Here is a 14,045-nt window from a genome sequence, read left to right as displayed (position 1 = left end):
TGAAAACAAAAAAATTCTAAAATCGAAAAAGAAAAAAAAGTAAAATTCTAAAATCTTATTTTTTTTAATTGACTTATGGTTACATGGTTTCCCCTTTCTTTTATGTTAATTTGCCTCGTCAGCCTGACAGCGGGATGATACAGGGTAGATGATGGTGGACCGGTGGCTTGATTACGTCAGAAAATAATTTCACTCCAGCGGGGGATAGCGTAACCCGGGAAACAAACAGAGAGTAGAGGCTATCACCTATCGGCGGATCCCAAAGCGCTAGTGCTTTATCGTACCGAAATTAAATTAAAAAAAAGGAAAATAAATAAATAAATAAATAACAAGGTGGAAACTAAAAAGAAACGAAAACCAAAAGCAAAACGGAAAAAGGGTAAGGGCTGTGTATCCATTATTATAGTCGCAAGAGACAGAAAGGCCAAGGATTTATAGGGAAGTGTGGGGAGGATCGAAAATCGGGGAACGAGAGAGAATATGGCGATGCGAGAGCTAGTTACGGGTGGAGCGGCTTGTGCCGTTCCAGGGTCTTCTTCTTCTTCGAATCCTCTCGGTGCTCTGGCCAACGCCCTTATTGGCTCCTCTTCAAAGACACAGGTGCTTTTTCCTCTCCAATTTCTTTTTTTTTTTCTTTTAATTACTTGATTTCTGGTTTATGGATTTATGAACTTTTTTCTGTTGCCACTCAACTGTGATTGTGCTTCTTCAAAAGGTAGGACTGTTTTCTTCTTCTTCTTTTTCTTTTTTGGGTGTTCTTTTTGTTCGTTTGTCTTGATTTCTCTCTTTTTTGCTTCGTTTTGATAAGGAAAAGCCAAAAGAAAGGAAAGTTCCTTGTGGTTTGATCTGTTTGTGAGGGTATGGCAGTTTAGCCGCATGCAGTAGGGTTTTTGAAACATAGGCCTGTAATTGTACAAGAATTGTTTCGTACTCTGGTTGTGGTTTCGGGTTTTCGTCATTTGGTCTGCAGTTAGTATGTATAATTACGGACAATCAATTTATTTGGTAGCTCGATTTTATCCAAGCAGGAACGGCTGAATGAGATTCCTACTGCAATACCCACAAGTTCTGATGGTCAATTCTACTCAGAGACAAATGATCGTTTGGCGACATTGCCGGGGTCCGAGTTTGATCAGCAACAATTTCTGCAACCTAATGCATCGGTTTGATCTGATTTGTCTGTACAATCTTTCTTGCTGGATTTTTTTGGAGTCTCTGTTAACACATTCTTCACTTATGCTAGGGCTCGGAATTCCTCCGTGGATTCCACTCTGCAGGTCAGAGTGACCTTGCTGATGCATGGAATGAGATACACCATCCTCCAGTCCCTGCCCATCCAGAGCTAGGGCGCATACATGATGGAGGAGTTCGCACCCAGCTTCAACCAACTTTGGATGGTAATACTGAAACCTTTTGATTTGGAGTGAATTTGGGATGCGAATGTTAATAATTCATCTCACATTTTTCTTCTAAAGTGGTTTTCTTTTCTTCTGATTGCAAGGGTCAGAAACCACTCTCTCTTTTCAGTAATAGAAACAATATATGGTAGTGATATGGATAGTGATAGAGAAATTCCGTAGCATTAATATGGAATAAATTCCAAAAAAGATGATTTGGCAATGCTAAAAGGGACAAAGAGGCAGTATATTATATTCATTTTCCTTTCTTTTTGACCAGAAACTAAGCAAGCATTTCATCCTGACAAAACAAATCTAGTACTATTAGCTCTCTATCAAAAAGGCTGTTGATTGAGTTTCAAATTGTATCTTCATCTTGAATATCTTGGAAACATCTACCACCAAGAGGGTTGGACATGGCCCACTTTGATAATGTAATTATAGTATGCTTTCAATTGTAAGAAGGCAATTTGAGGATTTAGCAGTTTTACTAGGTGGCTTTATTTTGAAGGAACAGTTCTAGATATGTGAATTACATGACTTGATGAGGCTTTGGGTATGAGTTTTGTGTTTGACATATCCACTGGTTGGCCACAGATCCAACAGGTGCATTCAACATAGAAAAAACAAAGGAAAAGATTATGTTCTTATTTCATTATCAGTAATATTAAGTTCAGATGGTTGTTCTGTCTTAGTTATAGACAAATTCTGGCCTTTGGGATGGAATGAGAAAGAAGGAAATTAAATTAGTAGCCCTGTCTCCATGTCCTAAGGTCTGGGATTAAATGGATTTGACTGTTAGAAACACCCCAGTCCCTGAAAAAATTGTATTCAAGGGCATGTAATAGGGTGGTGGATGTTTAGGGGCTCTGGAATTTTATATTGATATTAATAACCATTGGAGTCCTAGTTGGAATTTAGTTTAGCCTTTTGTTTTCTTTTGTTTTTGTTTTTTGTTTTCGTATGTTGGTTTTTTTTTTTTTTTTTGGTTTTTTGTTTTTTAATGTTTCTGAAGCTTCTATTCTTTCATGGATTCAGACCTTGAGAGAACCTTTTTATTGGAAAAAAAACTAATTAATGCTAGCCCAAAGGCATCAACAGAGGTCAGTTGTTTTTGTAAGTGCAGCTAGCAGTTGAAACTGGATGGAAATTTTAAACCAGGTTTATGGGATGATGAGATGCAGAGCAGTTGGAAAATGGAAGTGCACAATGCCATTAAATTTGAAAAATAGGTCCATGAATGTCTCATTTTTTCCCCTACTTTGTATATTGCAGGGACTCCACAACGAGTATTGTCAAGCTTTCTGCACACATTTGTTGACAGTAGCCGTGGTGGTATTCCTTTCCGTCCCACTCCCCTTCCCCTATTAGGATTGTCAGAAGGTGACAAACAGTGCATTCGTGATCGTAGCAGCATCATGGCCCGACACTTTTTTGCTGATAAGAGTGAAGACTTTATTAATGCGCAGGTTTGGTGCCTTTTTGTTCAAAGAGAACTGCACATTATTGTTGACGTCTTGTAAAGTTCCTATTCAGATTGTTCACTTGCTTTTTTACTGTCATTAGTTGAGCCAACTACAAAAGAGAAATCATCATCTTTATCACCAGTTCCTTTTCCTGGCTATGAGCTTTTTCAGGTTATCAGAGTTGTTTTGTGTTTCCAGTATTTTAGAGCCATTTCTTCCAAATGCCATACCTTAAGCTCACTTTTCATGGATCTGAAAACCACTTCTTATGCATTTTGGTTAATTTGACACCCAAATCAAAACCTTATTTGCATTATATTTATTTCCTTGTGATCACTTGAATCTGCTTTGGGAACTTGTTTTTGACTTACTGTTTGGTTTTATTTTCCTCTATTTTTATACCTGTTTATTTTCTCAATTGTTTGATCCTTGTGAATTCATTTGAACTGTTATTTTTTCAGGTGAATGCTTTATTATGTTCTTTAGAAATTGATAGTGATATCCAGGCTAAGGGGCCTCCCCCTGGAAGATTTCGGGAGCTGGAGGAGTATTGGAATGAATCTCAGGGTGCCCTGGGACCTGGGCCTCATGCTGCAGATGGATGGATTGCTGAATTTGGACAACACAGAGCAGAGCATGGTGGTCCTGATGCTTGGGCTCACTCATTTGTGCAACAACACGGTGCTAATGGTTGGGCTTCTGAATTTGAGCAGGTAGGAATGTATTGTAATTGTTATGCATCATTTGCATGTGTAGATATCTTGGCTGTCAGACATAGAAATCTGATTATTACATTCTATTGGACAATCTTGGAGCATTATAATAACTAGACCTGTTGAGGGTGATTTTTTGCAACTAGATTTATTGAAAATTTGATGCTAAGTCTACTAAATCTTGTATTGTTTCTCAAAATCAGTATGGCATCTTTCTGTTCTCCTTTCCCCAATTACTTGTCATTCTCCTTTCCCATGTAATCAAATGTTTAGGTTTAAGCCAGATGCTTGCTCTATTTGGTCCCTCATTCATGTGCTTGGAGTAGTTATTCTCATTTTTCTCCTAGTGCCTGCTTATACTATCATGAAGTCTTTTATTCTTTCATTTATTTGGACATGCATAGTGGATAACTTTCAATTATTGCATCCCTGTTCGGTGCACCTTTTGCTTCACTATATAAGTCATACAACACTTGGTTGATTCTAATTTTGTTGTTTACAGGAACAAACTCAGATTGCACAAATGAGAGGTGCAAATATCTCAAACTTAGCTGCAATGGAGCAGACTCGAATGCTTGCACACACATTAGCTCAAAACAATGACCCTAAATTTCAGGTTCATATTCTGCATCAGGAGTAATATGCTTTACTTAAAATATCTGCATAGTGGATGTCCTCAGTTGTCTGTTTTGATGTTTGTGGAAAGAAACAAATTCTAGAGTCTTTGATGCTGTGCTGCATTCAGGTTTGAAGCTTCCTAATGTATATTTCTTAGATTTTGTTGATAATTTAGGCATGGATAGGCTTGCTAGTGATCCCTTTTTGTTTGCTTTTGTACTTTTTCACTTCTTTTGTGCTTTTTGTGTTCTTCCCATATAATTGGGTTCCACCCTCTCTTCATTGGTCCCCAATAATATATTAATCTTATTTTCCTTTAAAAATAAATAAAAAATAATAATAAATAAATAAGAAATAATCTGCCTGTGTAGATAGATGTGCCTCAAGTGTTCAAGAATTGTTTTGTTTTTGTTTGTCATCTGCTTTTCTAAGATATAAAGTGCTTACTTCTGCAATAAATGGTGCGCGCAAGCTGTCCAGGATCAATGCTTGTATGGGCATGTCTGAAGTTGTTACTCAGAAATGTTGTACCACATGACTGGCCAGCATTTAAGCATTCAGGCTTACTATTGCATTCATCACCAATCTTGACATTTATGTTCATCAAATTCTACTGATGCCATACGAGATTGATGTAGTTACTGTATTCTGGGCGCAAAAGAAATTTATTTTTAGCAGCCTGTGTGTTGTTTACTTGTCTATCATATAATCCTTTGTCTTTTTATTTATTTTTTATTTTTTTCAGTTGTCTCTAGTTTAAAAATTCATTTTAAATTTTGGGACTTGCAGAATTCAAAGTTTCTCCAATTTGTGTCAAAGATGAGTCGAGGTGAACTTATCATTGATGATAATCAAGTCAAGCCAGGTGCATCATCTTCATCTGGGGATTGGGCAGGAGAATTTCAACAGCAATATAGTGGGGGTCTTAATTGGGCTGACCAATTTGTGCATGATGCGGTAAGTATCAACTTGGTAAAAAATGAAGTCTCCCTTCCTCTCTCTTTCCTTCTCTCTCTCCAAGTCCTGACGAAAGCAGAAAATCTTATATCAGAAAAAATTAAGTTGATAAGTTGGCCGAAAGGAGGTGTTACTTACCTCCATTCATATTTTCTTTTTTTGACTTCATTGATTTGGTTGGTAACTTTTAGACCCCTTGAGGTCCTTAGGTTCCTTGCCGCCTTTCTTTCTTTGCTTCTTTGTTTTTAGGTGGATTCTTCCTGTTTGAAGATTTATGGCTGCCAATATTATTTTTTTGATAGGTAAAGAAAAGATCTATTGAAAAGAGAAGCCAAAAGAGTGACTCAAGGTATACAATACCTATACACCCACTGCCAAAACGGCCAAAAGGAACAAGAAAAATATCGCCCAGTCGGGTCAACAAACAACCTTAACTAGAGCCTAACCAATAAAAAAAAACCAACTAAAGTTAGAGGGCGATCAGTTATAAACAACTTTGCCTCTGACCAAAGGGAAAAAATAAAAAAGTATTTGAGTCTCTGGATCGAAAGGACATCATCATTGAATGCCAATCTATTTCTCGCCTTCGAAATCGTCCAAAAGATGTATAGAGGAGCTGCTCTCCACACCTTCTTACGCTCTTTGCCCACAAAAGAACCATGCCAACTAAGGAGAGTCACTCTAACTGAAGAAGGTAGCACCCATGACACCCCAATCAATGTAAAGAACAAATCCCACAATACCCTTGTTTTAGAGCAACGAAGAAGAAGGTGGTCTATAGTCTCTTCCTTCTTATGGCACAAAAAACATCTATTTGCTAAGGCCCACCCTCTTTTTTGAATTAAATCCATAGTTAAAGCTTTGTCCCACATAGCCTCCCAAGCAAAGAAGCTAATCTTGGGCTGCACCCACACCCACACGTTCCAAATGCAACTTAAGGGAAACAAGGAATGGCTGTCCGACTCTAGAGCATTGTAGAGGGATTTGACCGAGAATTTCCTACACTTTGTTTTGGTCTAAAAAACCATGTCTTCCACATCACTGCACGCTTTCTTCCCATGCAGTCGCCTCAAGAAGCATTCTGCCTCCTCCACCTCCCAATCATTAAAGGATCTTGAGAAACAAGGGTTCCATCCCCCCGACCCCCCTTAGCCAAGGGGTCCTAAATATCCACCACCCACGCCTTCTAATCAATAGCTAAAGCAAACAAAGTTGGGAAGGACACACTCAAAGGAGAATCCCCACACCACCTATCCCTCCAAAAATTCACCCTCCGCCCATTACCAATAGAGAAGGAAATCCTAGTACCCACAATGTCCCAATCCATCCTTATCCCTTTCTATAACCCAACACCATATGCATCTCTCACTTCCCGAGAACACCAACCCCCTCTGATGTAGGACAACCCTAGGATGGTTGCCTACACTCAAGGGTAGGTGGGCTAGGGTTTTATTTTTAGGGTGTAAGGAGAGGAACAAAGAATAAATTTTATGGTAGAGAAAATTATAAGATAAGAAATAGAGAGAAAGAAGAAACAATGAAGAAAAGATGGAAAACCTTAGAGTCTCACTAAGGCCTTCTAGGAGTCTCACCTAGAAGAAAATCAATGGAGTCTCACCATTGAGGGTTGCAACTTTGTAATGAAAGAAAGTATAATATTATTTATCAAATTCATTCCTTTGATTTACATTGATTAGCCTATTTATAGGCTTTCTCTAAGAAATCTAAAGTCTACTAGGACTCTAATAACCTATTATGATTCTAATTCTAATTATAACATCCAAAGTCTATTAGGACTCTAATAACCTATCATGACTCAAATTCTAATTATATTATAACTCAACTAGCTAATCCTAATTGAACTCCAACAAATACTAATCCCAATTCAATTCTAATTAATATTAATCATACTTAAAGTTTACTTAGGTCTTCACTTTCTTCCTTGAATAAACTTTAAAAGGCTTTCCCCCATCACCCTCCCTCTTCCCCATGCTTCCCTTTAATCACTTGATTTCACATAGCCTCTCTCTCATTCGCAAACCACCAATTCCATTTACAAAGAAGAGCCTTAGTGAGAGTGGAAAGACTCTTGATTCCCAAACTCCCTTTCTTCTTACTTAAGCACACCAACTCCCATATCACTAAATGAGGCTTTTGCTCCAAGTTTCCACCTCCCCAAAGAAAATCTTTTTGAATAAGCTCTAGTCTTTGTCTAATTGAGCCTAACATACACAACAAAGACATCAAATAAATGGGTAAATTTGACAACGTGCTTCAAATTAGGGTTGTCCTCCCTCCTTTGGAAATGTATTGTCTCTTCCACATAGCCAACCTTCCATGGAACCGCTCTTCCACTTCATCCCAAACTATCACAGACTTAAACGGTGCACCTAAGGGAAGACTCAAGTAAGTGGAAGGGAGGCTGCCCACTCTACAATCGAAATCCATAGCAAGGTTATCAATATTCACCACACTACCCACTAGGATTAATTCACTTTTCTCCAAATTTATTCTTAACCCTAACACGACCTCAAACCACATAAGCAACCAGCTAAGATAGGTCATCTGATCTTGGTTAGCTTGGCAAAACACCAAGGTATCATCAGCAAATAACAAGTGGGATATCTAAACCCCTTCTCCACTCCATTCCTTCACTATGCAGCCCTACAAAAAACCTCCATCCACTACCCTCTTTAGGAGACAACTAAACACCTCCATAGCAATCACGAATAAATAATGCAATAACGGATCTCTTTGCCTCAAACCCCTCGAGCATTGAAAGAAACTAGTAGAGGTGCCATTAACCAACACAAAGAAACTTGCAGTGGTAATGCACCATTTGATCCACTTCTCCCCAAAACCCATTTTATGCATTACCATGAGAAGAAAAGACCAATCCACATGGTCATATGCTTTCTCTATGTCAAGCTTGCACAAGATACCGCACTTGTTATTCTTCAAGATCGAATCAATGGCTTCATTAGTGATCAACACTGCATCTAGGATTTGTCTACCCTCCACAAACGCTCCTTGGGCCTTAGAAACCACCTTTCCTACCACCTTCCTTAGCCTATTAGCTAAAACCTTGGCTAGCAACTTGTACAACCCCCCCACCAAACTAATAGGCCTAAAATTCTTTAAATCTTCAACACCCACTTTTTTTGGGATTAAAACTAGAAATGTTGCATTCAAGCTTTTACAAAGTTGCCATGTTCATAGAATTCCCTAAAGAATCTCATCACATCATCCTTCACAAAGTCCTAAGAGAAATGCCAAAATGCCATAGAAAACCCGTTAGCCCTAGTGCTTTGTCCCAACTGCATCCCAACAGAGCACCAAGAACCTCATCTTCCGAGAAAGACTCCTCTAACCCTAAAGCGTCCAAAGTCTTTAGTGTCTCAAATTGCAACTCAGATAAAGAAGGGCGCTAGTCCCCCGGATTGGACAATAGAGACCTAAAGGCTCTGTGAAAAGAGAGAAAAGGGAGAATCCCTAATTTTTGTTATTAAAAAAACTATTAATAATACACATTGGACTTGGGTATATATATACATGCTAGTAGGACCCACAATACAATAAGGAAAAAAAAGGAAAAGTAAATAACTGAAATAACTGTACATTATCTAACACTCTCCCTCAAGCTGGAGCATATATGTTATATGTACCAAGCTTGTTACAAATGTATTTAATTCTAGGACCTTTGAGAGATTTAGTAAAAATATCTACTAGTTGATCATTTGAATTGACAAAACTAGTCGCCACACATCCTGATGCGATCTTCTCTCTAATGAAGTGACAGTCAACTTCAATGTATTTGGTCCTTTCATGGAAGACTGGATTGGATGCAATATGCAAAGCGGCTTGGTTGTCACAGATGAGCTTCATCTGTTCATCCTTTCCAAATCTCAACTCCTGAAGAAGATGTTTCAGCCATATGAGTTCACATGTTGCCAAAGCCATAACTCGATACTTGGCTTCAGCATTAGATCTGGCCACTATATCTTGTTTCTTACTCTTCCAAGATATTAGGTTACCTCCAATAAAAACATAATACCTGGAAGTGGAACGTCTATCTGTGGGTGAGCCAGCCCAATCTGCATCTGTGTAACCAACAACGTGGGTATGACCTCTGTTCTCGTACAACATACCTTGGCCTGGTGTGCTTTTGATATATTGAAGAATGCGGATTACAGCATCCCAATGGCTATCACATGGTGACAGTAGGAATTGACTAACAACACTTACAGGAAAAGAAATGTTTGGACGAGTAATGGTGAGGTAGTTCAGTTTACCTACAAGTCGCCGATATCTCCCAGGATCTCCTAAAGGCTCCCCCTGTCCTGGTATAAGTTTAACATTTGGATCCATATGAGTGTCTACCGGTTTATAGTCTAACATACCGGTTTCTTCCAAGATGTCTAAAGCATACTTCCTTTGGGAAAGAACCACACCGGAACTGGATTGAACTTTCTCAATCCCTAAGAAATACTTGAGTTTCCCCAAATCTTTAATTTGAAAGTGGGTGAAAAGGTGTTGCTTTAGTTTCTGAATACCATTTTGATCACTGCCTGTAATGACGATGTCGTCCACATAAACTACCAGATAAATACATTGCCCCGAAGAGTTATGATGATAAAAAACGGAATGGTCTGCTGTACTGCGAAACATGCCAAACTCCTGAACAACAGAACTAAAACGACTAAACCATGCTCGAGGAGATTGTTTCAAGCCATATAGAGAACGACGTAACCTGCACACTAAACCAGACTCCCCCTGAGCAACAAAACCAGGTGGTTGCTCCATATAAACTTCCTCAGCAAGATCCCCATGAAAGAAAACATTTTTAATATCTAACTGATAAAGAGGCCAAGAACGCATAGCAGCCATGGAGAGCAATAGACAAATAAAAGCTATCTTGGCAACAGGAGAGAAAGTGTCACCATAATCAGAACCATAAACTTCAGTATAGCCTTTAGCAACTAAGCGGGCCTTAAGGCAATCAACCTGACCATTAGGGCCAACCTTAACTGTGTAGACCCAACGACAATCAACTGTAGATTTACCAGAGGGTAAAACAACAAGATCCCAAGTGCCATTGGAGTGTAAAACAACTATTTCATCTACCATTGTCTGTCGCCAACCTGGATGGGAAAGAGCCTCAGGGGTGCTCTTGGGAAGAGAAACAGAAGATATAGCATAAACAAATGCAGAATAGGGTGAAGATAATCGATGGTAACTCAAAAAATTGTAAATGGGATGAGGATTACGAGTAGATTGATTACCTTTTCAAAGAGCAATGGGTAAGTCAGCAGAAGGAGACAGATCCGGGGCAGGAGAAACCGAAGGGATAGGAAATGAGTCAGCAGGTACCTCGGCCAAAGAAGGAGGGACAACGACACGATGACGGCGATGATAAACCTAAAGTGGGCGAGAAGGCACTGCATCAGGTGGGGAGATAATGGAAAGGGATAAGACTTCAAGAACAGGAAGAGACTCAGAGGTGGAGAAGAATGGTGAGTCCTCAAAGAAGGTGACATCAGTGGAGAGAAAGTAGCGATGAGTCTCGGAGGAATAACAACGATAACCCTTTTGAAGTCTGGAGTATCCCAAGAAGATGCATTTTGTGGCTTTGGTAGAAAGTTTGTCCTATCCAGGAGTGAGAATATGAACAAAACAAGTACAACCAAAAACACGAGGAGGAAGGAAATAAAGTGGTTGGTCAGGGAAAGAAGGGGATGAGGAATTTGATCGTGTAATACACATGAGGGCATACGATTAATCAAATAACATGCTGTAAGAATAGCGTCCCCCCAAAAACGAAAAGGAACATTACTACAGAGAAGGAGAGTACGAGCTGTCTCAACAAGATGTCGATTCTTACGTTCAGCTACCCCATTTTGTTGAGGAGTATGAGCACAAGAAGACTGATGAAGGATCCCATGTTGGGACATAAATGAAGTAAATGGTGCAGAAAAATATTCCCTGGCATTGTCACTGCGTAACACACGAATAGAAATATTGAACTGAGTTTGAATTTCAGCATAAATTTCTGGAAAATAGAGACTTACTCAGCTCGATTTTTCATTAAAAATAACCAAGTACATTGAGAATAGTCATCAATGAAAGTGACAAAATACTGAAGTCCTAAAGTAGACGTGGTCCGACAAGGACCCCAAACATCAGTGTGGCAAGTTCAAAAGGAGACTTTGCCCGATTATTCAAACGCTTTGGGAACGAGACACGAGTATGTTTCCCAAGCTGACAAGACACACGCAAGCGACAATAAAGATGAAAAACGAGAGACCATTTTTTGGAACTTGGATAGATTAGGATGACCCAGGCGACTGTGGATGAGGAGGGGAGCATCAGTAGAAATGCAAATTGCAGGAGTTGAAGGCGAGGTGTGGTGATAGAGGCCTTGAGACTCACGTCCTATGCCAATCGTCTTCCCCATACTCCGATCCTGCAAGGTCACAAATTTATCAGAAAAAGTAATAGAGCAGTTAAGAGTACGAGTGATTTTGCTGATGGAGATAAGATTAAAGGAACACTCAGGAGTTTAATGACAGAAGTGAGAGGTAGAGAAGGGAGAGGATGTGCCAAACCAATGCCTTTAGCCACAGTTTGAGAACCATTAGCTAAGGTAACAGTAGGTAAGGCAGAGGTAGTAGTAATAGAAGAGAAAAGATCCTTATTACCAAATATGTGATCAGAAGCGCCAGAATCTAGAATCCAAGGTCCAAGAGAAGATGTGTGGGTAAGACAAGCAAAAGCATTACCAGTTTGGGCAATAGAAGTAACAGAAGCTGACTTGGTGTCCCGATAGCGGAGATAGTCATCATACTCACTTTTAGTGAGGGAAACACCCTGAGTTGTGGAGGAGCTTGGAGGCTGAGGCGACTGAGGATTAGATGACTGGGCCACGTGGGCGGTGCGGGGAGGCCGCCCATGTAACTGATAACACCGATCACAAGTGTGGCCAAGCTTATTGCAATAGGTGCAATGAGGACGTTGGCCTCTACCTCGGTTACCACTGCGTTATCCTCGAGAGTTAGTTTGAGAAACTAACACAGAAGAATCTAAAGTGTTATCAGATGACAAAGTCTGAGTGGAGGAGATACGGAGGAGATGAGCAAACACATCATCTAAGGATGGAACTGAGGAACTGCCAAGAATTTGATCGCGGACGGAGGCCAATAAGCATAAGAACCATGAAGAACTCGTTAATCTGTGTTCGTTGATCCCCAACATTAGTAGTAAGAGGCATCACAGTCAAGAATTCCTCCTTAAAAGAGGCAATTTGGCCAATATAAGTAGATAAATCCATGTCTTGTTGTTTGACATTGACAATAGAAGAAGCCACCTTATAAAGACGTTGGATATCATTCGTGTATAGCCCTTTCGCCTGATTCCAAAATTTAAAGCATGTTTTGTAGGCCCGAAGATGAAGTAGAATCTTAGGATCAACTGATTGCCATAACACACTACATAACTGTGCATCTATCTTCCTCCATTGTACTCTTTCAACCTCAGGGATATCCGCCTCCTACGTAACAAGGTGATCCTCATAACCTTGACCCATAAACCAAAGTTCCACAGAGGCAAACCGGGACAAATAATTTTCATTGCCAACCAATTTCTCCGAAGTAATCATAGGAGATCCAGATATAACAGAGGAAAAAATGGAACTTTTAGTAGCCATATCTACTTATCTGGAGAACGAAATATGTTTGGATCGAATAGAGCCCTAATACGGCTTCAGATTGCGACTGAAAGAAGAAAAACCGAGGATCTGCGGCTGTGAGAGACCAAATAGTAAAGAAAAACAAATGTGGCACTACTGGAAGGGTAGAAGAACACTTCCTAAGACACGTGCAGGGCTTGGGGTGACACAAGCACAGATGAAGAGTGGCTAGACGGCGTCAGGCGAGGCTGGAGGTGGAAGCGCGTTGCCGGAAAGTGCTCCACGTGCCCTCACGCGCCAGCACGTGAGGTTCAGGCTGCCGGAGAAGAAACGTGCATGGCCGGCGCGTGACTAAGATTCTCCCTCTGGTGCTTTGATAAAACTTGAAGATCTCCTCCTTGCGCACTTGATGGTATGGTCGGTGTCAGAAAAGGACTTCGCCGGAAAAGTCGCTGGCAATGAGGGTTTTCTGATGGTAGTGAGGGTTTTCTGACGACGATACGGTTGACCGGAAAGCTTTATGAGATAGGGAAGGTGATTGGAATGAAACACGGTCACTGAAAGGTTTCCCAGAATTGATTCACGGATAAACCAGAAATAATTAGGTTTTTTTTTTCTCCCTAGGCTCTGATACCATGTGAAAAGAGAAAAAAGGGAGAATCCCTAATTTTTATTATTAAAAAAACTATTAATAATACACATTGGACTTGGGTATATATATACATGCTAGTGGGACCCACAATACAATAAGGAAAAAAAAGGAAAAGTAAATAACTGAAATAACTGTACATTATCTAACCGGCTCTAACCACCCTTTCCTTGATTTCATTCTCCTCCGAAAGCCAAACAACATTAATCTTAATTCTGTCCACATAATTCCTCCTTCTGTGCACATTGGCCATCTTATGAAAGAATCCGGTATTTTTGTCTCCCTCTTTCAACCACGCTTCCCTAGATTTTTGCCGCCAAAAAGTCTTTTCTAACAGAACTCATTTTTTATAATTCGGTATTGCTGCCAATATTATAGCATCTAATCAAACGACTCAGAAAAAGAAAGGAAGAAAAAAAAAAGGAAGAAAAAAAGGAAAAAAGGAAAAAAGGAAAAAGGAAAACAGAAGAAGAGAAGGCTTGTATATGTAATATTTATATGTAGTATTTGATCAAAGAAGAAGAAAAAAGAAAACAAAAAGAACTAAGTGAGGATATAACT

General features: G+C 39.7%; 1 protein-coding gene across 1 annotated transcript in view; it reads left to right on the top strand.

Moving 5' to 3' along the window:
* The first annotated feature begins 380 nt into the window (after window positions 1-380).
* LOC117908691 (peroxisome biogenesis protein 5) overlaps window positions 381-14,045 on the top strand; it is a 51,757-nt gene continuing 38,092 nt past the window's right edge. The window contains exons 1-7 of the mRNA XM_034822368.1: window positions 381-600; window positions 1,029-1,163; window positions 1,244-1,397; window positions 2,673-2,866; window positions 3,325-3,576; window positions 4,079-4,192; window positions 4,984-5,151. Coding sequence (XP_034678259.1) covers window positions 481-600; window positions 1,029-1,163; window positions 1,244-1,397; window positions 2,673-2,866; window positions 3,325-3,576; window positions 4,079-4,192; window positions 4,984-5,151 — 1,137 coding nt within the window. The 5' untranslated portion in view covers window positions 381-480. The remainder of the gene's footprint in view (window positions 601-1,028; window positions 1,164-1,243; window positions 1,398-2,672; window positions 2,867-3,324; window positions 3,577-4,078; window positions 4,193-4,983; window positions 5,152-14,045) is intronic.

The sequence above is a fragment of the Vitis riparia genome, chromosome 19 (genome assembly GCF_004353265.1).
Source record: "Vitis riparia cultivar Riparia Gloire de Montpellier isolate 1030 chromosome 19, EGFV_Vit.rip_1.0, whole genome shotgun sequence".
NCBI classification, from domain to species: domain Eukaryota; kingdom Viridiplantae; phylum Streptophyta; class Magnoliopsida; order Vitales; family Vitaceae; genus Vitis; species Vitis riparia.
This window is presented reverse-complemented; position numbering and strand designations above follow the sequence as displayed.